Source organism: Gymnoscopelus microlampas (genome assembly GCF_963454915.1).
Source record: "Gymnoscopelus microlampas genome assembly, chromosome: 20".
Classification (NCBI taxonomy): Eukaryota; Metazoa; Chordata; class Actinopteri; order Myctophiformes; family Myctophidae; genus Gymnoscopelus; species Gymnoscopelus microlampas.
The window spans coordinates 38,191,076-38,216,381 of NC_139957.1; the positions used below are offsets into that span (position 1 = coordinate 38,191,076).

The following is a 25,306-nucleotide window of genomic DNA, read 5'->3' on the forward strand; positions in this document are numbered from 1 at the left end:
AGATCAGGTTGGCCATGTGCCTGCCTTCATTAGTTTGTCTCTCTCCCTCTCTCTTCTCTATGTCTCTTTCTCCCCCCTCTGAATTAACCCATTAAGACCGGGAACGCATCTGTTTCATTTTTAGATTTCTTTGGCTATAAAAAAAGAAGCAGATATACAAGCTCATATCTGCAATTTCTTTTGAAAAATCGCTGAAATTTGTGAAAATCTTTAGTTTGAATATATACAGTATATAAAACTTTAAAGCGAACATTTGTAACTCAAATCTTTGCTTCTGGGGGATTCTAATGTCTTCTAAATCCTAACAGGTTTCTGAAAAACTTGTGTTTTCTATATCAGTGGTTCTCAAACTTTTTTCATGTCAAGGACCTCCAAAATGATATGTATTTGTCCGCCGACCCCCCCCCCCCCCCCCCCCATCTCAAAATATTTTGTTCCAGGGACCCCCGAGAAGCAAAGATTTGAGTAAAAAAAGGACTTTAAAAACATATATATTCAAAGATTTGAATATATAGCAGATAGCAGATATATCTGTCATCTGCTATTTCTGAATAGCCAAAGAAATAAAAGAAATGACACTTGATGATTCTTTACCGTATTTAATGGGTTAAAGCTGGTATAGGCTTGTCAATCGGGCAAAGTGACCCGCCGATAATAACAGCCGTCGTACTTGAAGTTTGTCTATTGTCAAAACAGAAGGTGAAAAAAAAGAGAAACAAATAATCCCACTGATCACCTTCATATTAGCGCTCATTAAAAAGTTACAAATGGCCATCAGAGGCAGAGAGGCTGCTGTTTGATGACGAGAGAGAGAGAGAGAGAGAGAGAGAGAGAGAGAGGGAGGGAGAGATGGCGATGCTGGCCATGATATGGAGGAAGGGAAAGGAGAGATGGAGGGAGAGAGGGAGGCAATCGGCGTGTGGCATCTCCCTGCTCCTCATCTCACGGAACAGCACCTCTTAATTGCGTCTCCTCCTCGTCTCCCCGGAGATCAAATAAAAAAGCTTGGAGTAGGAGAACTAGAGAGCAGTTTGTCTCGATCCTCTCAGCCAAGAGAGGAGATATCTTCTGGAACGTGTTGCACATTAACGCCAGGGTGATTGCATTCTTTAGGCGCTCCTCTAATCTCATGGATGAGAGGAGACTGAGAGAGAGAGACAGAGAGAGACACGGAGGACGGGCGGGGGGGGGGGACAGGGGGACGGGGGGGGGGGACACATATGATTGAAAGAGAGTCGCGGAGCAAAAGTGTGCGAGAGAAATTATCTCTGTTTGTAGTTAAGAAGACGAGAGAGAGAGAGTTGAAGTTTGAAGTTATTTTCTCCCTCGGTGTCACCTCCGTGAGAGCGGCCAGGGGCCCGCCCCCTCCCCCCCCCCCCCCCAACCGAAAAAATAAATGACTTCTCTAATCGTCGGGAGTTCAATTTGACGCTTCCTTCACAATATGGATGGCAATTAGAGTGTGGATTTTTAACCCGTTAAAACCGGGTAACGCATCTCTGTCATTTTTAAATTTCTTTGGCCGTTCAAAAATGCAGAGAGTGCCGCGCTATGAGCTTGTAGATCTGCTATTCCGGGGGAATTTATTTTTGAAAAAGTGTGCAAATCTTTGAATATAAATACTTTTTTTTTGTAACTCAAATCTTTGCTTCTGGGGGTCCCTGGAACAAAATATATTGAGATGAGGGGGGTCTGCGGCCAAATACATATCATTTTGGGTGGTCCTTGACGTTTTGAACTGTTAGGATTTAGAAGACATTTGTAGAATCCCCCAGAAGCAAAGATTTCAGTTAAAAATGTTCGCTTTAAAAAAACATATATTCTAAGATTTGTGCAAATGTTCACGATTTTTCAAAAATAGCAGATCTACAAGCTCATAGCGCGGCACTCGGTGTCGCGCTATGAGCTTGTGTATCTGCTATTTTTTTCAAATAGCCCGAAGAAATCTAAAAACAATGACGCAGATTCTGTCTCCGGGTCTAAAAGGGTTAATTTGTGCCGCTCCTTGTAGGCCAAAGAGCTGCTGAGGACGCTGCTCCTGTCTCGGTCCGATGAGGACGAGGAGGGCCCCTCAGCGGACGAGGAGGAGAAGGATGAGGAGAACCACGAGGAGGAGGAGGAGGAGAGCGACTCGTCGTCCTCTTCGCCACGCGGTCTTCCCCCTCTCCACCCGGACGACAGAGAGGAGCGCCGAGCCGATACGCCGCCGTCGGCGCACCACCCAACCACCATACAAGGTCACTGAACAGCATAGTACTCAAATGTTTTACTTAAGTAAAAGTATCAATACTGCAATGTAGAAGTACTCCGTTACAAGTAAAAGTCCGGATTCAACATTTACTTGAGTAAAAGTACAAAGGTATTGGTATCAAAATGTACTTAAAGTACCAAAAGTAAAAGTAGTAAAATGTTTGAAAATAGCAGATCTACAAGCTCACAACGCGTTGTGAGCGATGCATTGTGAGCTTGTAGATCACCGTGTAGAGCTTGTAGGCCGTTTATTTTCTAATAGCCTTGGTATAAAATAGGGCTAAAGTGATTAAAGGTAGGGTAAGTGATAGCTCTATATTCTGATAGTACTCATTGCTTGTTTTTTCAGTAAAAGGAGTCTCCCATGTCTCTCCAGCTCTTTATTAAACAGAAAATGCATTTTCAATGCTCTCTCCTGATTGGCTTAAATGTTGTCACCTACCTGAAAATGTACTATATTCTGTTTACTAAAGAGCTGGAGAGACCCCTGTGACCGAACAAACGCTCTGTAGTAATGATTCATATCAGAATATAGTACTTTAACCTTTTTAACAAAAAAGATATCACTTACCCTACCTTTAGTGTACATTACATTAGTCATTTAGCAGACGCTTTTATCCAAAGCGACTTACAATAAGTGTTCAACATAGGTAGGGAACGAAAACTACTAATCACCAGAAGTCTTAAGTGCATTTTCTGCAAAAACAAGCAACCAAGAGTATACCTAGCGCTAAGGTATCAATATATCAGCTACCTATTTCCCTAAACAGATGAGACAAAATAGCAAAATCAAATGAGCATGAGCTAAAACAAATAAGTGTATCGACTAAACAAGATCCAATAAACAATACAACAATAGAAAACAAGCGTTCGTACAACTAGTTAACAACAAGTAGGCCAGGCAAAGAGGAAGGGTAGTGTTTCCTGAAGAGGTGGGTTTTCAGCCTGCGGCGAAAGATGGGCAGTGACTCTGCTGTCCTGACATCAGTGGGAAGTTCATTCCACCACTGTGGGGCCAGAACAGAAGAGTCGTGACCGTGTGGATCGGCCAGAAGGGCCCTTGAGTGACGAGGCAATCCTTACTGTGGGCATCGTTGCACTTACTTCTCTCCAGTCCAGCAGGAGAGACATAAAACTTTAGCGATTATAGCTTTAAAGCAGCACTATCTATGTGACTTTGCACTTGACTTCCACACCAGATTTGAACCCGGTTTCCCGGGCAACTGCTGAATTTGAGTCTTGACCATCAGGTCAAAATTCGTGTCACATCCTATGTCTAGGTGAAACATGACCTTTGACGCGATCTAGATGTCTCAATAGAAGAGCAGGGACACCAAATACAACCACCCCAATTGTATAAGTTGTATTGTATTAACACATCACCCCAGCCAAGGTATTAAACATCGTTTGTTATCTGTGTGATCTTTGAAACGCCGTGCAAGCGACATTGTGTTCCAAAAAAAATAAAAAAATAGTCCCCGTGTGTAGGCGGAGGGATCTGTGTATCCATAGGAACGACAACATTCCAACCATGCAAAATGCAAAAAACAGCAACTGAGTTACAGCTGTTTTTCTGAAAATCCCATCGCCAGGGCGGATGGAAGTGACGTTTTGTTTTGGAATGATGTCACATCCACATACTTCTTCTCTGAGTGACGATGGATCATCCCAGAGCTGTGTTACGGTGCCTAAAACAGCGTGCCTAATTTATTTAACAGAACGACTTTATGCGTCTTGGCGGGCAAGTGCGCTATTTAATAGAACGACTTTATGCGTCCATGGCGGGAAATTAGTTAAAGTACCATACAGATTGGACAAAATAAAAAGGTATTCATTAACAAAAAGTTACCTAGTGAGTTACCTCATTCGATGCCATGTGACAACACATTGTAATCTATTGATTCATACCGTTGCGTCATCAATACATTATGACACTTTTACACAACATCATCCGCAAACTGTCCTAACATCCCCCCCCTCCCCCCCCCCAAAAAAGTCTGTTCTTCTGTGTTTACGGGTCAGGGAGAGAGAGAGAGAGAGATGGAGAACAATGGGGGCTGAAATCATGTCCCTTTGAGAGCCAATCGCTGCTCAGACATAAAAAAAGAAAAAGAAAAAAAAAACGAACCCCTTTTTATGAAAGAAATAATTTTCACCACAGCTCTTTTCTTATGAATCCCCCCACAGCTCCCAGTGTTCACAGGGCTCCTCTATTCAGAACCCCCGCCACCAACCAACACCCCCCCCCGGTCCCTATTTCCATCCTCAGCCTCCCTCCCTTCATCCCTTTCCTTGTGATTCTCACTGTGAGCTTTCTGTTTCTTACAGAACTACAAAGTACTGAAGAGGACAGCCGGAACCAAAGCCCTGTGGAAAGTATTCCTATTAGAGGTAAAAAGGCAGCGCCGGTGCCCCGGCATTCATACACGTCCTTGTGTTAGCGCCCGGTTTGTTTTTCTTTTCCCCGACCGCGGTGAATAAATGGGTTTCTTTTTGTTAACCCGTTAAGACCGGAGGGAACGCATCCGTTAGGTGTCTTCTTTGGGCTATTCAAAAATAGCAGATATACAAGCTCATAGCGCGGCACCGAGTGCCGCGCTATGAGCATGTAGATCTGCTATTTTTTTGAAAAATCGTGAAATTGTGTGCAAATGTTTGAATATATGTATTTTTTTAAAAGTGAGCATTTGTAACTCAAATCTTTGCTTCTGGGGGGTCCCTGGAACAACATATTTTTAGATTGGGGGTCCGCGGCCAAATACATATCATTTTGGGGGTCCTTGACATGAAAAAAGTTTTAGGACCACTGATATTATAGCAACATAATATTTTTTTTAAAACTGTTAGGATTTAGAAGACATTTCTAGAATCCCCCCAGAAGCAAAGATTTATGGTAAAATCTTCGCTTTAAAAAATATAATATTTTAAAGGTTGGCACACATTTTCAAGATTTAAAAAAAAATGGTGCTGCGCTATGAGCTTGTAGATCTGCTATTTTTTTTATAGACAAATAAATCTAAAAATGAATGTGTTCCCCGGTCTTAATGGGTTAAACGCCGACGGCTGAGGCAAGGATGATCAAGGTGAATCTAGGGTCAAAGTCCCACCTGAAGAGTTGCGCTAGTTCTCTCTAATTATCTCTCCACAAAAAAAGAGAGAGAGAGAGAGAGAGAGAGAGAGAGAGAGGAGGAAAGAAAAAAAGAAGAAAAAAAAAAAACGCCGCCCGGTCCGAGGCGCCGCTCCTGGCAGAACCAGATAATTCACTGGGCCGCGGGTATAATGCGGCTTCTCTAATTGTCCGGACGCCGCGGCGCGAGAGGCGAGAGATCTGTCACGCGGTTCTCATTATCTATCTAACCCATTGAGACCGGGAAGGCGTCCGTGTCATTTTTAGGTACATGGCACACTTTGGGCATATTATAGCATACTTTGGCTATTCAAAAATAGCAGATATAAAGGCTTGCTAGCTCTCATGCATTGAAGGAGGCATGAGCTCGGCTTTAGGCTCTCCCTCGGCTGGCAGAGGGAGTGTAGCGCCCGGGATTACTTAAGACAACTGGCACTGGGTGAAAAAATGGGAAATCGTGGGATAAACATTTTAATTAAATAAAAAAAATAGCAGATAGACAAGCTCATAGCAGCTTGTAGATATATTTTTTAATCATGAAAATGTTTGCAAATCCTTCGAATACATACATATATTTTTAAACAACATCTTTAACTCAAATATTTGCTTCTGGGGGGGTCCCTGGAACTCAATATTTTGAGATGGCAGCCAAAAATACATATCATTTTGGGAGGTCCTTGACATGAAAAAAGTGTGAGAACCACTGTCATAGCAACGTAAGTTTGTCAAAAAACTGTTAGGATAAAAAAAAAAATGTTTTTGTAGAACCAGCCTCAGGTCTTAACGGGCTAAACAATGCTCTGGGCGAAAGGCTGGAACTTGAAAAAGGAGGAGATGTGAAGACATGCTGAAAGCGTCCGTCCCTTCCACCAAGCCCTCTGAAATGTAAAACAAAATGCCTGTAATGCACTTTTCTGTCAGATGTCCTACTGGGGGCTTGTTTCATGCGGCGAGTCGTCGGGGCTGAGTCCAGCTTTCCCAGTCACTGTATTACTAACCCAACAAGACCGGGAACGCATCTGTGTCATCTTTTTTTGTATTTCTTTGGGCTATTCAAAAATAGCAGATATACAAGCTCATAGCGCTATGAGCTTGTAGATCTGCTGTATGTTTTTTTTATCGCGAAAAGGTGTGCAAATCTTTGAATATATATGTTTTTTAAAGCAAACGTTTTAACTCAAATCTTTGCTTCTGGGAGATTATACAAATGTCTTCTAAATCCAGTTTACATTTTTTTTTATTATGTTGCTATAATATCAGTGGTTCTCAAACTTTTTTCATGTCAAGAACCCCCAAAATATTGTTCCAGGGACCCCCAGAAGCAAAGACCCCCAGAAGCAAAAAATGTTCGCTTTAAAAAAATATATATATTCTAAGATTTGCACACATTTTCAGGATTTTTCAAAAATAGCAGATTTACAAGCTCATAGCGTGGCACTCGGTGCCGCGCTATGAGCTTGTATATCTGCTATTTTTGAATAGCCAAAGAATAAAATAATGGTTAAAGTGCGTTCCCGGTCTGAATGGGCTAATCAAAAGAGATGGAAAACCAGTGAATAGTTCCACTGTGGCTCGCCCAGAAAAACACAACTAAAAAGTTCCCCCCAGTGAGAGATGTCTGTCTGTCTGTCTGTCTGTCTATCTGCGTGCACGTGGAAGTGCACGTGTCAGCCTGTATAGACCGATGGTTCTCAAAAGTGAGGTCCGGCGACGCCTAAGGGGTCCGTGAGGGGTTTTCCAGGGGGTCCCCCAGCCAAATGAGGAACAGTTTTTAAACGCTTAAAGGATTATTTCAATGTTTTTACTACATCTACATGCTCACAGCGTGTCCGGATGCCACGCCTTGGTGTGCTTATAGATCGTTTATTTTCAAAAGATGTCGTCAAATCTTCTCTTGCGGGGGTCCACGGCCAAATACATCAATCAATCTGGGGGTCCTTGACATAAAAACCACTGCCGTAGACCCAGCGTGATACGAGTTGGTTAATTTCTTCATATAAAAGCAAAAAGGCCTTATAAAACTACAAAGGTGCATACGGATGGTTGCATGTAATGTCACATCATTTATTCATTTATTTTCTTTTTAGAAAATGGTACAACTTGGTTTTTTTTATCTCCAGAAAGGAAATGTTAATCTCCAGAATGGAAATGTTAATGTAGAGACATGCAGATATTCATAACAGCCATACGCTGTTGATGTGCAACGTGTGTGTGTGTGTGTGTGTGTGTGTGTGTGTGTGTGTGTCTGTGTGTCTCTGCCTGTCGGTCGGCGTATGCAGCGGCATCGTCATGCACCAGACGACTGTCCATTTATTATGTACATCTGTGCGCACTTCTCAAATATGATACCTACTCCAGTGTGCGGCAAAGCCATTACGAGTGTTTTTAAAACAGAAAGACCAGCCGCTGTCTTCCTGGAAGGGGGTTGAGAGGGTGATTACCGCCCCTGCGGAAAACGACCGCGCGTACGCTCGACTGGAACCAGCAGCTTAGGCCGACTGGGCACATTGTCTTCACACACACACACACACACACACACACACACACACTCCTGCTCAGCCACTGAAGCGTGTTGTCTCATCAAACACAGAAACCTCCCAAAGTTGGAAACCTAGGTCTTGATCAAATATTTGACACGGACATTTGCCTCTGTGTGTGTGTGTGTGTGTGTGTGTGTGTGTGTGTGTGTGTGTGTGTGTGTGTGTGCACGTGTGTGTGTGTGTGTGTGTGTGTGTCTTTGAACAGAGACAAAAGCGTATCAGCTGCTTAAACAGTCTGCCACGCAGGAGAGAGCGCAGAGCTCTGGGGAGCAGGAAGAGAGAGAGAGCGCTCCGTCAGGTAAGAAGAGAAAGAGAAAGCCCGGGTCAACCGGAGAGCCCGGCCGTCGGTCAACACTGACCATATGTTCTCACCACGCCATAAAGATACCGCGCAAACAGCACATTTCCTATGTTCACACATTATCTGAACGAGAGGCAAAGAGCAGGCCCTCTGCCTGTGGCTTTAAAGCGCGGTTCATACTCCATAGGACGACCGCGTCATACTTCACTAAGTACTAAGCGTGTTAGCTTAATACTTAGTAATTAGCATAGCACAACACGGCCGTACTACTTTGAACACGAGCCGTTGTTAGCTTAGTGCTTAGCGTAATACTAAGTACTAAGCTAACAACACGTCTCGTCGTGACACGTTGTTAGCTTGTAGATCTGTTCTTTTTTTTTGGCAAAGTGAGTGAGTCGTTACGACGGAGTATAAATCTAACCTTAAGTCACACACGCGTATTAATATGCGTCTGCAGATTAGCTCCCAATTAGAGGCCCAAATCAAATGGTTTGATCTGTTCCATGTTTGCTCTTTTAAGGAATAAATGATGGCGATGAAGAGGACCTGCACTCCTCACATCAAGACCCTTACCCCCGGTAAGAACACATGGTTATTATTCATCCAGCCACAGGAAATGGGCCACCAGACACCAAAGTGGGTTGATGCACATTTGCATGGCCGGGCTCTCATAATTCCACATTCATTTCCATAAGATCAAGGGGGCCGCCACCCATTAACTCGCTCACAAAGACAAAGGGCCCCCCCCAGTGCCCCCCCCCCCCCCCCCCGAACCACCCACCAACGTGTCCCTCTCACTATTTGCAGCGTTTGCCAGTTTTTTCCCCCTTTTTTTAACCCTTTAAGACCGGAAGAAGCATCTGTGTAATTTTTTGATTTGACCTAAAAAGCATTATTTCACACTTTGGCTATTCAAAAATAGCAGATATACAAGCTCATAGCGCGGCACCGAGTGCCGCGCTATGATCTGCTATTTTTGAGAAATCGTGAAAATGTGTGCAAATCTTTGAATATATATATATTTTTAAAGCGAACATTTTGCTTCTGGGGGTCCCTGGAACAACATATTTTGAAATGGGGGTCCGCGGCCAAATATACATATTCATTTTGGGGTCCTTGACATGAAAAAGATTGAGCACCACTGATATAGAAACGTACGTTTTTCAGAAAACTGTTGGGATTTAGGAGACTAGATTAGAATCGGCTTCAGGTCTCAATGGGTTAAGGAATCGAATGCAAAATGGCTACCAGGTAAACAAATTAGAGTTGTGTGATCTTTTACGCTCCTGAGAGCGCAAACAGATCAAGTCAAGAACGGAATCAAAGACGACTGTTTTGCAAAAGAAGGAGACTTCAAGTGTGTCGACAAGTATACGAGACATCCTTTTCCATTTTCCTTGAACCACACATTTAGGTCGCCTCAAAATCAGAGCTCTGAGTGGACTGGGGGGGGGGGGGGGGGGGGGGTACATCTTAACGATAAATAGCCCGGCGGAAGCTATAACATCGCCTCGCTTTCCGCATTTGAATATCAACACGACTTCATCAAAATGTGCAATTGCGCGGCGGGTCCTTAACCCATTCAGACCCGGGAACGCATCTCTGTGTATTAACCACTTTAACCAGTAGATCTGTTATTCAAAAATAGCAGATCTACAAGCGTGCAGATCTGCTATTTTTTGGAAAATCATGAAAATTTGTGCAAATCTTAGAATATATATATATTTGAAAGCGAACATTTTTAACTCAAATATTTGCTTCTGGGGGGGTCCCTGGAACAACATTTTGGGTGTCCTTGACATGGAAAAAAGTTTGAGAACCACTGATATTATAGCATAATAATAATACATAATACAAATAAAAAATAAAAACTGTTAGGATTTAGAAGACATTTGTAGAATCGCCCAGAAGCAAAGATTTGAGTTAAAAACGTTTGCTTTTAAAATATATATATATATATTCAAAGATTTGCACACATTTTCACGATTTTTCAATACAAATAGCAGATCTACAAGCTCATTGCGCGGCACTCGGTGCCGCGCTATGAGCTTGTATATCTGCTATTTTTTGAATAACCCAAAGAAATCTAAAAAAATGATTACATAGATGAGTTCCCGGTCTCAACGGTTTAAAGCACCTCTTCACCGCGAAGCCCATTTGGTGCTCCAGTAATGGCTGGGTAAACGTTATAGGGAATAATCTTCTCTGATTTCATGTGATTACCGCGGGGCACCACGCTGACACAAGGGCCCGCAAAGTCTGCGTCTACCCTGGCCAGGGCCAGCGGGCTGCTCCCCGGTCTGCCTATTAGCCCAGGAGAAGAGGGCATAATGGGGCTGGGCTCCATTGTTACCGCTTCATGGCTGCTGCGGGCCCTGCACTGCCCAAACCCCCCGACGATGACCGCCCCTCTTTAATAAACATGAGCCAATTTCAGGCTCAGACCCGACCCTCTCTCTCTCTCAGATGGCGCTCGTCTCGCGCCGTCATTAGAGAGAAGCATGGGAAGCACGCGGCTTTAGGTGATGAAACAAAACACACACACACACACAAAAAAAACAGCGGACAATTCTATTAACCCGTTAACACCGGGTAAGCTATGAGGTTGTAGATCTGCTATTTTTTTTATTTTTTTTATCATGAAAATGTGTGCAAATCTTTGAATGTATATATATTTTTGACTCAAATCTTTGCTTCTGTGGGGGGGGGTGGGGGTCCCTGGAACAACATTTTGGGTGGTCCTTGACATGAAAAAAGTTTGAGAAACCACTGATATTATGTCAGCATAATAAAAAAATATATAAAAAAACGTTGGATTTAGAATCCCCAGAAGCACAGATTTGAGTCAAACATTTCCGCTTTAAAAAACATTGTTTCCACAAAAAAAAATAGTAGATCTACAAGCTTGAGCTCTGCACTTTTTTTTGAATAGCCAAAGAAATCAACAACAAAAAATGACACAGATGCGTTCCCGGTCTTAATGGGTTAAATAGATAAATAAACTAGTGGAAAACGGGAGAAGGGGAGCACGCACCGACGGGACACCAGCTGTGTACAGTACACAGTGAAAAAAGAGGATTAATGACTAGTTATGCATGCCTGACACTCTTGTCCTTCCTTCACTGGGGATAATATTGAGGACAACGGGGCTCAGACAGAGCTGGTCTGCATAAACCCCCTCTCCCCTAGTCTTAACCCATTAAGACCGGGAACGCATCTGTGTAACCACTTTATCCATATTTTATACTTTTGAGCTATTCAAAAATAGCAGATCTACAAGCTCATAGCGCGGCACCGAGTGCCGCGCTATGAGCTTGCAGATCTGCTATTTTTGGGAAAATTGTGAAAATTAGTGCAAATCTTTGAATATTATTTTTTTTAAACGTTTTTTTTTAATTCAAATCTTTGCTTCTGGGGGGGTCCCTGGAAGAACATAATTTGAGATGGGGATCCGCGGACAAATACATGTCATTTTGTGAATTATTTTGGTACGTTTGTAGAATCCCCTGAAGCAAAGGTTGGAGTTACAAATGTTCGCTTTTAAAAAAATATTTATTCAAATTTTATTTGCACGCATTTTCATGATTTTTTTCAAAAAATAGCAGATCTACAAGCGAAGCGCTATGAGCTTGTAGATCTGCTATTTTTGAATAGCCAAAGTATAAGACAATGGTTAAAGTAGTTAAAATCTAAAAATGACAAGAGAATCTTTCCCGGTCTTAATGGGTTAATGTAACCCCCCCCGTCTGTCTGTCTTTCTTTTTTTTTCCTTCTTAATTTCTTGTCCTCCTAGATGCTTACGTCCTGAGCGTTCCCACTTACCACAGTCACTTCTTGCGCTTTATTGGTTCCACAAGTGGTCAGGAAGCTCTGCACTTGAGCAGGAAGCCTGCTGTTTGCCCCACTACTCTCCTCTCCTCTCCTCTGCTCTCCTCTCCTCTCCTCTGCTCTCCTCTGCTCTCCTCTCCTCTCCCTTTCCATGTCTTTCTCAAAGCCCACGATTTGTCGCACGACGGTGTAACACGAGACGAAAAGAGCTTGTAGATCCGGATCGGCTGTTTTCGTTGTGCGACATCGTCATACGATGGAGCGTACGGCAGTGTTGATTTCGTCGACTAAAACTATGACGAAAAATGTTCGGCGACTACGTTTTTTTCACTGACGAAAAATAAATAGAAACTAAGCTACGCTGACTAAAACTAAGACAATTTCGTCAACAAATAAAAACTAGACTAAAATGTTAGTGAGGGACTAGTGGAGAAGAGATCCAGTAGAACTAAAAGACAAGTCATTTTATGTTGTGCTCGGGTGCTGCGCTCTGAAAATAGCAGATCTACAAGCTCGCGACGCGTTGTGAGCTTGTAGATCGGCTATTTTCAGCATGCAACCAAGTGTAAAATCAGGCATTACGACGCCATCAAGGCCAGTAGATTTAGTCGACTCACTCGACTGTAATCTTATATTTAGTCGACTAAAACTAGACAAAAACCAAAACATTTCAGACGACAAAAAAATTACTAAAACTGAATCAAAATTTGCTGTCAAAATCAACACTAGCATACAGTAGGCTTCACCCATTGTGTCAGCGTTTCTCACCCCCCCCCCCCCCTCCCTCTCACACACACACACACACACACACACACACACACACACACACACACAGAGATCGTCTCTTCCTGTATTTTTCCTCCACCCCACTCCTTCCTACTTGTTAATTATTTGCTTTATTTATGTCAGTGAGCTGATGGGTGACATCAAAAGGAGGGACGGGAAAAAAAATACAACAAAACAAAAATGGCTTCCTCCTCTCTCTCTCTCTCTCTGTTGTCTTAGAGACAATAATTATGATTTGTCTGTTAAGCCCAGCAGAGACTTATACAGCGGAGGGGATTGTAGTTTAAAAGCAGAGGCTTTGGTGCAAAAAAAAAGAAGAAAAAAATGCATTTATAGCCCTTTGTGTGGCTGCTCATTATGTGTGGGCCCGATTCATTAAGTAATTGGTTTGCAGTTGTTTACATGAGTATTAAGGCCCTCTATTCAGGGGCCTTTGAGAGATACATTGTGCAAATGGCAGCGTGTTATGAATGCGGAATGAGAGGCGGGGGGCCACCGCCATTGGCCAAACACTGCACTCGGTCTGAAAAGGCGAGAGAAAAGCATTGGGTGCTGCTTTGCATAGCAATGACTAGGGCCTTAACCCCTTAAGACCGGGAACGCTTATGTGTGTGTCATTTTAAGATTTCTTTGAGCTATTCAAAAATAGCAGATATGCAAGCGCTATGAGCTTGTAGATCTGCTATTTTTGAAAAAAACGAGAAAATGTGTGCAAATCAAAAAAAAAAAAGTGTAAGCAAACATTTCTAACTCAAATCTTTATTTTAAATCTATATTTATTTTGTGTCATTTTAAGACGTCTTTGGGCTATTCAAAAAATAGCAGATCTACAAGCTCATAGCGCGGCACCGAGTGCCGCGCTATGAGCTTGTAGATCTGCTTTTTTTGAAAAATCGTGAACATTTGTGCAAATCTTTTAATATATATATATGTTTTAAAGCGAACATTTTTAACTCCGATCTGTGCTTCTGGGGGTCCCTGGAACGACATATTTTGAGATGGGGGTCCGTGGCCAAATACATATCATTTTGGGGGTCCTTGACAAGGAAAAGTTGGAGCTCCACTGATATAGCAACTCACTGGATTTAGAAGACATTTGTAGAATCCCCAGAAGCAAAGAAAAGATGTTTCGCTTTAAAAAAATACATTTATATTCAAAGATTTGCAAAAAAGTTCACACATTTTCAAAAATAGCAGCTAAGAGCTTGTAGATCTGCTATGTTTTAACAGCCAAAGGAATCTAAAATGACTCACAGATGTTGTTCCCGGTCTCAATGGGTTAATAAGCTTTACAGATTAAATACATGCAGTCTATACAAGATGCAAAGAGATACTCTTAACACATTTATATGTGCTCATTTCACTATTATGGCTTTGGAGAGAATTGGGGGGTCTTTCATATTCTCTCTCTCTCTCTCTCTGTTTCTCTCTATGCCTCGCTCTCTCCCACATGGTGTTTTTTTCAGCCCGGATACTTTCATATAGAACTGTCAGGCTGTTTATTGTATTATTATAAATCGCGGGCGAAAAGCAGAGCCTGATCTGCAACATTTTATTTAAAGGATTTGTCCATTAGAAATCTCTCTTGGCTGTCTTTGTGCGAAGGCACAGAAACATCACTCTGTGGATGAGTGCTGATGAAAGGGAATAAACCACGAAGGAGTGAGTCTTAATAAGCAGCTGCACTCATGTAAAGACCCACTTGTTCCCCCTTTGTACGCCATGGCTGCATGTCTGTCTGCACGCATGCCAGGGTGCATGTCTGTCTGTCTGTCTGTCTGTCTGCCTGTCTGTCTGCATGCCAGGCTGCTTGTCTGTCTGTCTGCATTCCAGCGTGCATGTCTGTCTGTCTGCCTGTATGTCTGGCTGTCTGTCTGCATGCCAGGCTGCATGTCTGTCTGTCTGTCTGCATTCCAGCGTGCATGTCTGTCTGTCTGTCTGTCTGTCTGCATGTCTGTCTGCATGCCCGGCTGCATGTCTGTCTGTCTGTCTGTCTGTCTGTCTGTCTGTCTGTCTGTATGCCAGGCTGCATGTATGTCTGTCTGTCTGTCTGTATGCCAGGCTGCATGTCTGTCTGTCTGAATGCAAGGGTGCATGTCTCTGCATGCCTGTCTGCATGCATCCGTTTGTGTGTGTGTGTGTGTGTGTGTGTGTGTGTGTGTGTGTGTGTGTGTGTGTGTGTGTGTGTGTGTGTGTGTGTGTGTGTGTGTGTGTGTGTATACATATATACACACACACACACACACACACACACACACACACACACACACACATATATATAAATACATACATATAGTATATATATAGTACAGGAGCCTTCCTCCCCTCGTCTTATTCCACCCCGATGTGCATGAACACAGATGCAGACTAAACAGAACTCGCTGGTCATCAGTGCTCTCTGCGTGTGCGTGCGTGCGTGCATGCGTGTGTGCGTGTGCATATGCGCGTGTGTGTGTGTGTGTATGTGTGTATTCTTCACTCTCATCTCAGCTTGACAAAAACCTTGACTCAACAATTAGTGGCTTACAAGCGACGCCTTGGACAATGGGATGTTCTGCTCAGGCATCCGCACTCCAATCACTTCCCAGACACAAGTGTCATAAGCAGAGAAGTTGGCCTTCTCTCTCTCTCTCTCTCTCTCTCTCTCTCTCTCTATGTGAAGTAGAGGCTGGTGGAGGCGATGTGTGTGGCATCTCTGACAACTCACTGGAGGGTGTGGGGGGGGGGGGGGGGGGGGGGGGTATGGCCAGAGAGAGACGGGGGAGGGAGGAAGGGAGGGACACAGAGAGACAGAGAGAGAGACAGAGAGAGCCACTGAGAGACAAAGAGGCTGTGAGAGGGGGCAGTTTTTACGTAGAGGACATGTAAACAACTCAGTGGACGACAAACACAGTGAGAGCTGAAGCTGCAGTTTCCAGTCTGGACTGCAGAGAGAGAGAGAACGGCAGCACTGTGTTTGTTTTGTCCCGTTCCAAAACAACTCATGTACTGTATATAGGGCTCATGTCCATGCTGCTCCTTTCTCCTCTCGCTGGACAGAGATTGGCTAAGCACTTCTGGTGGGTGGGTGGGTGGGTGGGTGGGAGGGAGGGAGGGAGGGAGGGAGGGGAGGGAGGGGTGAGGGTTCAAGACTCACTGCAGAGTAGACGTGAAGGCAGCATTTTGAGGCACTGACCAGAAGGGGTCACTGTGGTGCGCAAGCCATCATGAACCACAGGAGAGCTTCCAAAGAATTAACATGCATTTCCTATGAACACGCCTAAACATTATTATTATTATTATACATTTATTTATGTATTTTTTTATATAAATATTGTATTATTAGAAAATATTTTATATTTATTATAGTTCAGTTATGGGCTCTATTTCCAGTAGACCAGTGGTTCTCAAACGTTTTCATGTCAAGGACCCCCAAATTGACACTTATTAGCCCGTGGACCCCCATAAGAGAAGATATGCCAGGGACCCCCATAAGAGAAGATTTTTTTTTACGGCTCTAGCAGTGATTCTCAACCATTTTCATTTCAAGGACCCCCAGTTTGACATGCATTAGGGCTACAGACCCCCATTTAATGGAATTTCTATCACTTGGACCGCAATTTATATTGTAAAATCTATGTCAATTTAACTCTGAGAGTGTACAAATGGAACCAAATGGACCCGTTCCATTTGGTTCCATTTGTACACTCTCAGAGTTACAGACCCATAAGGGTCCATTTGGTGCCTAATCTATCATTTAGCTGGGGACCCCCTGGAACTCCCTCAAGGACCCCTGGGGGTCCCCGGACCCCACTTTGAGAACCAACGCAGTAGACAACCTGGTAATTGCAACTTACTGCATACACTTTGTACGACAACCACTGAAAATAGCCTATACATGTTCTACAATCTCACAATTTTACACAAGCTCACAATGCTCTGCATAGCGATACATTGTGAGCTTCGTAGATCTGCTATTTTCCGCCCATTTTGAATAAATAAGTCATATATCTCATAGACTGTCTGTCATGACAATAATGGAGGAAGCTTCTCCCCTTCATGTTAGCAAACACATGCCTATAATAATAATGACTTGAGCTGCAGTACCACGTCATTGCCAGCAGAGAGCACTCACATGTTGGCGAGGTGCTTGCCTGGCTCGGTGTGCTCAGAGACAGTTGCCTTCCACCGCTGGCCTTCTGTGTCTCTCTCTCCTCTCTCTCTCTCTCTCTCTCTCTCTCTCTCTCTCGCTCTCAGTGGTGGAAAAAGTACACATTTTTTTACTTAAGTAAAAGTACCAATACCACAAAATAAAAGTGCTCTGTTACAAGTAAAAGGCCTGTGTTCAAAATGTTACCTGAGTAAAAGTACAAAAGTATTGGCATCAAAATATACTTAAAGTACCAAAAGTAAAAGTACTAAAATGTTTGAAAATAGCAGATCTACAAGCTCACAACGCGTTGTGAGCTTGTAGATCTGCTATTTTCAAATAGCCTATGTATAAAATAGGGCCGAAGTGGTTAATGTGTGTTTTATAACATAATGATTTATATCTGCAAAGTAACTAGAGTTTTCAAATTATTGTAGTGGAGTAAAAGTACAATATTTGCCTCTGAGATGTAGTGGAGTAGCAGTAAAAGTATAACAAATGGGAAATACTCCAGTAAAGTAAACAATCCTCAAAAGTGTACATAAGTACAGTACTTGAGTAAATGTACTTCGTTACTTTACACCACTGCTCGCTCTCTCGCTCGTTCTCTCTCCTCCCGCCCTCTCTGACGGTCTACATCCTGGTACTCTACAGGCAGACTGAGGGCCTGTGTTGTGTGAGAGAGAGCCTGTGTTGTGACAGAGAGAGAGAGAGAGAGCTGTGCTGCTCACCTAAAGCAGAGCCTGAACAATGTTTTGTGGTGGAGGTCAGAGCTGGGATGGGAGTAGGAGTTTGATGGGAACGGTGAGGTGACAGGGTCTCCCTTTGCCTTTAGACAAACGCCGCTGCGCTAGAGTGCTATTGTGCTATTAGCATTTGTGTGTGGGTGGCTGGAGCTTAAAAAAGACATGGTAAATAAAAGCAGTTCTCTCTCTCTCTCTCTCTCTCTCTCTCTCTCTCTCTCTCTCTCGCACACTCTCTCTCTCTCTGTCTGGAATGCAGGGTAAGCATTATTTCACCTGAGCGAGAGAGAGAGAGAGAGAAAGAATATATCGCTTTAAGAGGATAGATACACGGTGAAATCTCAGCGTTCATTTGACTTTAAAGAGTTTTAAATGGAACCAAAATGGACTCATAATAACGTTCTATTTGTACACTCTCTCTAGTTACTAGATAGGTATGTTGTTATGAAATGGACACAGACAGGTCGTAGTTGGAGGTGGTGGTGCTTTGTTTTGTTTTTCACTGTGTTGCATATACACTGTAGGAACACCATTTATAAGTACGCAGCCCTGCACTTGCATTTGTACAGGAACATACGTTTCAGTGGTCGTAGTATAGGGTTCAATTTGTACAAAAAATTAAAAAGGGCAGCACTAGGTTTAATGAGGTTAACATTGCTAATGAAATTGTTAAATTGTCATATTATCAGACACGTCTACATTTCCCAAAAGGAAATGCATGTATTTAATTCAGTCCAACCAGAAGCAGGCATAAAACATATCCCCACTGGCTATTAAAAAAAATGAATGACCAGCGGAGAGATATCAAAAGCAGAGGCATGCATGGATGGATGGATCCCCCCCCCCCCCCAATAAATCCAACCCTGGTAATAGTAATAGTCGGGTGGAAACCTCACATGTCCAAAACTGTTACGTTTCAGGATTTAAATTCAAAAGTATCAAAAGTAGCAGACCTACAAGCTCGAAACGCGGCGCGAGGCGGCGCGTTTCGAGCTTGTAGATCTGCTACTTTTGATACTTTTCTGTGACGTGGTAGTATGATCAAGTAGGACATTCATTTATGAAAAAAACACAAAAAGTTAGAATATGGAGATAAGAGTTTTCTGTCCGAGAGCAACGACTTGTAGTGTTAGTAACTGCATCGTTTCCACAGTCACAGTTTCTCTCTCACCGAGAGACACACTATACAGGTGGTCCGGCAGACACACACACACACACACACGTGCAGAACGCCATATATACACATCAAATCAAAACAGCCGTGAACGACACGTGTCACTCACGTGGGTCAGAGATGTCACCCGGTTCTGTTTGACAGCCCAACGTGTCGTGGTGGAGGCTGACATGTGTGATCCAGTGATGGAGCTGTCACCTCCGTCAGGCGCTCTCTCTCTCTCCCTTTCAGCTCCTCGTCACATAAACCCCACACCGCCAGCCAGACACCCTGTTCTGAAGACGTGTGTGTGTGTGTGTGTGTGTGTGTGTGTATCACCCGCGCTAAGCTGCTCTCGTCACATATCGTCGCGGTCGGGCAGAAACCTCCTATCTCCATATTCTAACTTTCTGCGTCTTTGAGTGGTGCCAGCCACTCCTACACTTGACTGTGTGTGTGTGTCCATCCGTCCGTCCTTCCGTATGTTTGAGCACGGCCTCAACAGCTGCAGCTGATTGCAACACAAGGATGCAACCAGTTACACTGATTCAAAGGCACCACTCTCTTCACACTGGGTGTGATTTTTTCGTAAATAATCAAAAGCACCAGATCTACAAGCTCGAAACGCGTCGCGTTTCGAGCTTGTAGATCTGCTGCTTTTGGTATTTTTGAATTTGAATCCTGAAAAGCAACACGTTTTGGACATTCGAGGTTTCCTCCCGACAGAGACGATACAGTATATACGTGTACTGAGAAAGGTTTCCCATGTTCTGTTTAGGGACAGAGATGCTATTTGAATAAGTGCATACACTTACATAATTATACATATAATGCACGATATATAGCATGCATTTGCATTTTTGGTAGCTTTAAAGGGAACTGTATTATAGTGATATTCATGGTTAAGTTAAAGTTCTATATTCTGATAGTATTCATTGCTATTTGCTATAATAATGTTTGTTCAGTTAACAGGGGTCTGTCTCCCCGTCTCTCTCTCCAGCTCTTTAGTAAACAGAAAAAAATACATTTTGAGGCGGGTTACAGATGTCAGCCAATTAGGAGAGAGAACCCCACAAATATCAGTTCCAAATGTGTCTGCTTACATTCAAAAAAACATTTTTTTTTCATCACTTACAATGTCACTTTGTTTATCCTGCGTCCTGTACGAGTTCTCTCTTTTGGCCCCGATTGGACGAAAATTGCCATCTTTTTGCCAAGAGCTGGAAACACTTACTTACAGCTCCTTTTAATGTTTATTTTGTACACGCTGAGCATCACACAAGCACATGCTACAGTAGCACTTGCCCCAGCCTTTAGACGACCTTACAGGATTATGCAAAGGCTAAAATGTAACTTAGATAGCATGTTATGTAGACAGATGCCAGGTCATTGTTGACCTGGCATCCTATAGTGCAGAGGTCTTCAACAGGGGGTCCGGGGCCCCTAAGTGGTCCTCAGAGTTACTACAGGGGGTCCGCCAAATCTTTGTGTGATTTTTAAATTAACCACTTCAACCAAGCATCCCTATTCTGAGGAGAACTTTAGCCAAAAATAGCAGATCTACAAGCACACAACGCCTCGCAGTTGTGTGCTTGTAGATCTGCTATTTTCGGCAAAGTGGTTTAGTACAGGGGGGGGGGGGGGGGGAGAGCAGGCTAAGTACAGAGTGAAAGGTCAGGTATACTAAGCATAATATCATGATATGATATAATATCATGAATCCAACATGATAGTACTGTGAAACAAGTCTATGAAGCTGCCTGTGAAATCTATGAAAAAATAAATATTCTATACAATATATAATGGGGGTCCCTGCTTTATCTCGCTCTCAGCCAAGGGGTCCTTGGTCTGAAAACGTTGAAGACCCTTGCTATAGTGTGTATAGTTTCAATGTAGGCTGATGATAGGTTCTTGGTTTACGTATGTATTAGTTATTAGATTATTGGTTTACTTATGTATTACTTTATTATTAGATTACTATTTATATGCATTTGATGATGTATTATGACGTATTATCTTGTGTCATTGCTTACTGTAAGTCACTCTGGATTAAGAGCGTCTGCTAAATGCCTAAACTGTAAACAGTAGCCATAGCATTTCTAGGAATTTTCACCCAGCCCTTGATGTACTGTATCAAGCATCGCAGGGACTTTAAATCCTATAGTATAGATAACAACAACAAACCCATGCGATGGATAACCGTCGAAATATTATGTGCCGACAACAGGTTTACTCTGTGCAATAATATATCTAAACCCTGTGGTCTAATGCACACCACACAGGTATGTGCAAGCACTCACACACGCTGTTAATACATAAGATAAACAACAATATGCAACAATAGCAAATGCCAGAGAGAGAGAGACAGAGAGAGAGAGAGAGAGAGAGAGAATGAGATAGATACTCTAAAAGGGGGGCATTACAATAGCAGTAATTTGCATCATTTTACACATTATATTCACCTCTGTCTACCGGAGCTGCAAAACAGTGTTCAGTCTGTCTTACATATTCAGATTCAGATCATTGCCTCAATTAACCGTTTAAGACCGGGAACGCATCTGTGTAACCGCTTTGACCATTATTTCATACTTACGCTATTTAAAAAATAGCAGATCTGCAAGCTCATAGCGCGGCACTCGGAGCCACGCTATGAGCTTGTAGATCTGCTATTTCTTTTTATCGTGAAAATGTGTGAAAATCTTTGAATATATACATGTTTTTTTAAAGTGAACAAAACTCAAATCTTTGCTTCTGGGGGGGGGTCCCTGGAACAACATATTTTGAGATGGGGGTCCGAGCCAAATACATGTCATTTTTTGGGGGGTCCTTGACACTTCACAACGTTTGAGAACTACTGATATCATAGCAACATAAGTTCATTAAAAAAAAGAAGCAAAGATTTGAGTTTTCACGATTTTTCAAAAACATAACAGATCTACAAGCTCATAGCGCGGCACTCGGTGCCGCACTATGAGCTTGTATATCTGCTATTTTTGAATAGCCAAAAGATTTTTTTTTTTTTAAATGACACAGATGCGTTCCCGGTCTCAATGGGTTAAGGCGAACTCAGCAGAAGCTGAACCGGCATAAATGTTTATGGAAACGGTATATTAGATTGGAGGGGTCAGAACCACACCGGGCCCTCTATGGTAATAACACTGTCTTGAAAATCAGCTCCGTCCCCGGCTGAAGTGGCACAGCTGATAGAGAACATTCTCCATCCCCGGGGGAGGGGAAGTTTGGAGGAAAAGAAAAGCCCAATTTACTCCACCGCAAACGGCCGTTATTACTGTGGCACGGGGGGAGAGAGGAAGTAATCGTATGGATTGTTGCTGTATTATTTTTTTGCGGCGTAAATGAAAGCACTGTCTGGTACACACAACAACGTCTTATATTTTGATCTCTTTCGTCGTTTCTAAAAGGTCTGCCTGGTGGTTTAAAGGTGATTTTTAACCACTGTCCTGTTCTTGGGCAAACATGCGGTGAAAAAAGCTTGTCTACAAAGCTTGTACAGTAGATCAGCTATTTTGACTGAAGAGATTTGGTGTTGAGGGGGGAAAAAGGTGCATACCAAGCATAGACCCCTGGGGGATTCCGGTCAACAAAGTATATAGGGTTTAAGTGGTTAAAACATTGCATATATTTTATTCCCCCCTTTTCCTGCCTTCCAGATGTCATGTGGCAGCAGGTGTCATTCCATTGTAAGCAGAAAAAGTTCATAATTTTCCTTTTTTTGGGGGCCATTTTTTTTGCATGAACAAAAAACAATAGTTTGAATGTCAAGCCTCCCTCTTAAGGCCAAAATGTCAACACCTTTTATGGATAAAAATCAACACATTTCTTGTGTTGAAATAACAAAACAAAAACTTAAAACTGTTGTTTCTAAACATGACATTTTCCAAGGAAATTGTGCTGATAAAGACAATACCCAAACTATTTTTGATGAGAAATCTAATGCGTCCAAAAAACCCAACGGACATGAATGAGGCCGGTACACACGTCTGATGTCAGAGTCATCTGGAATGTAATGTTTTCACAGAGACATCTCTTTAGCGAGCAGATTAGCGCGCAAACAAATTGAAAAGGCACAATGATCCCCAACTACTTACAATTAATCTAATAATAAAATCTGTCACTGCGCGGGCTTTTGTTCTGTCATTTCCTGCTGTCGAGTGCGTTCTCATCCACACAATGAAAGCTATGTGTTCATCCAGCGAGCATCACTTCTGCTCCCAGTTCTGTTTTTTTTTCCCTCAGAGGTACTCTACTAGGATGGCAATTTCATAATCCTTTCATTTAAACAAAAAAGAAAAATGGTATCCCCGCATTTGTATCGGCCCATTTTTGGTATTAATTGTAGCCAGAATCATGTAATGGCAGTATCACACTATAGTTTGATCCTGTATGGCTGTTAGCTTGTCATTGGAGTGAGGTAACTAGTGTTATAGGAACTTATCACCCCCCCCCCACACACAACCCCACAGCTAAATTTTTATGTTCATAAAACAATGTACGATGTCATGCCATGGGGCAATATGTCTCTTTGTGGCATGACAGATTTAACCAAAAATGATCATCATTATCCAAGCATTCACTGAAGGATTGGCCCTGCTAAAGCATGTCATAATGTTGCATTCACAACCACTTAAACCCCAGTGTCTGAATTAGGCGGGAAAACTCTCGCAGGTAAAAACAGCAGATTGACAAGCTCACAACTCCGAGCTTGTCGATCGGCTATTTTTCAGCGAAGATATATTTAAAGGGATAGTTCACCCCCAAAATGACTTTTTTTTCTATCGTATGGAGACACAAAGTAGACTCTTTTGTGTCTCCATACGGAACCGCTGCCGGTCATCAAATTATTGGCTTAGGAACGAGACGAGACGAAAACAATATCCATGAATTCAAGTCTCCATGGGGTGAGTAATCGATAGAAAAAAAGTTATTTTTTGGGTGAACTATCCCTTTAATGTAGGGTGAAAACAGAAGAGTACTAGTACAGAGCGCTGAGGGACTCCACTCATGCAACCATATGGGGTTTAAGTGGTTAAAGGACCAACCGACCGGTCTAATTTTGACTTCTAGACCATTAGTAGGTTGCCCTTGTCTTCAGCAAACGTTGTGTACGTAAACGTAATGCAGTGTACTACGTCAGTAGATCTCAACGTACATGTTTTAAAGATCATTCACAGCCAGTCATGTTGAAACGGTGTGGAGAAAAAACAGTGTCTTTACAAGACACCGTTGTTGCTATAGGTACCAGGTAATTCACCCTTTAGAAAAGTCACTACTACGCCGTTTATTTGATCTAACACTTCTGTATCACTCAAGTTAATACAAGCCATTCAGGTTCACACATTATTGGTGTATGGTAAAAAAAAATAGTGTTGTGTTTCAAACTCAAATTTGAGCTTGAAAATAGTTTTTGTTTAAAGGACGACTTCACCCAATGTCAACTTATTTTCATATAATTGGTCCTCACTAATGCTCATTATAAAATGATACCTTTTTTTCTGCTCGGTCTGTGTCTCATAGGAGGGCTGTGGACAGTTCACAAACCCTTCTACCACTGAAATCCACTCAAATCATCGTTAGGCAAGATTTTTTTCCCCAACAAGATTTGATTTTTTTTTTAAATATTTTTATTAACGCGAGAACAATGGCTTCTATTATTGCATTGCAACTGTCCAGGAATACGAAGCCTGCAGTTTCTATTAGCTTGGATTCCCCATCGATGATGTCACTGGTAGACGGGTTTCTGAACTGTCCACAGCCCTCCTCTGAGAGACAGAGTGAGTAGAAAAAAATGGTACCATTTTATCATGAGCATTAGTGAGGACCAATTATATGAAGATAGGTTGAAAATGGGTGAAGTTGTCCTTTAATGATAGAGTGAGTTTTAGCTAAGCTAACGTCGAACAGACATTTCCGGGTACATTCGGGTTTAACTGAATATGGACAAAATGTTAACTATAGTGGCCAATGTTGATAATGTACAATGTACAGCAGTAACACTGGTATATGGAGACTTATTACAGTAAATGATGTGCACGTTATACATGCTAACATATCGTCTCTCTGTCCGGTGGAAACCTCAAATGTCCCAAAACTTGCAGCAGTAGCAGATCCAGAAGCTCAAAACGCGGCGCGAAGCGACGCGTTTTGAGCTTCTGGATCTGCTACTTTTTGTGCCTTTTGTGTGACGCTGTGTAGACCCTCCAGAAAAATGCGATTATGCGATCGCAGAATTTACCGCATAATCATCAAAATGGCGCATAATTATACGCAACTTTTCGCATATCGCATATTTCGCATATTGGCGCATATTTCACGACTTTTCGCACATTTCGTAACTTCCCGCAATTTCACCGCATAAAATTGCAAAATAAAAATGCACATTTCATCGCAAAATCAAGGATTTTTGCCCGCATAATCAAGAGTTTTAGCCC

At 42.6% G+C, this 25,306-nt stretch overlaps 1 protein-coding gene across 1 annotated transcript in view; it reads left to right on the plus strand.

Moving 5' to 3' along the window:
* Positions 1 to 25,306, plus strand: part of kiz (kizuna centrosomal protein) — a 73,800-nt gene that overhangs the window by 44,101 nt on the left and 4,393 nt on the right. Inside the window, exons 10-13 of the mRNA XM_084044646.1 lie at positions 2,012 to 2,237; positions 4,579 to 4,641; positions 8,123 to 8,215; positions 8,739 to 8,796. Of these exons, the coding sequence (XP_083900772.1) occupies positions 2,012 to 2,237; positions 4,579 to 4,641; positions 8,123 to 8,215; positions 8,739 to 8,796 (440 nt within the window). The remainder of the gene's footprint in view (positions 1 to 2,011; positions 2,238 to 4,578; positions 4,642 to 8,122; positions 8,216 to 8,738; positions 8,797 to 25,306) is intronic.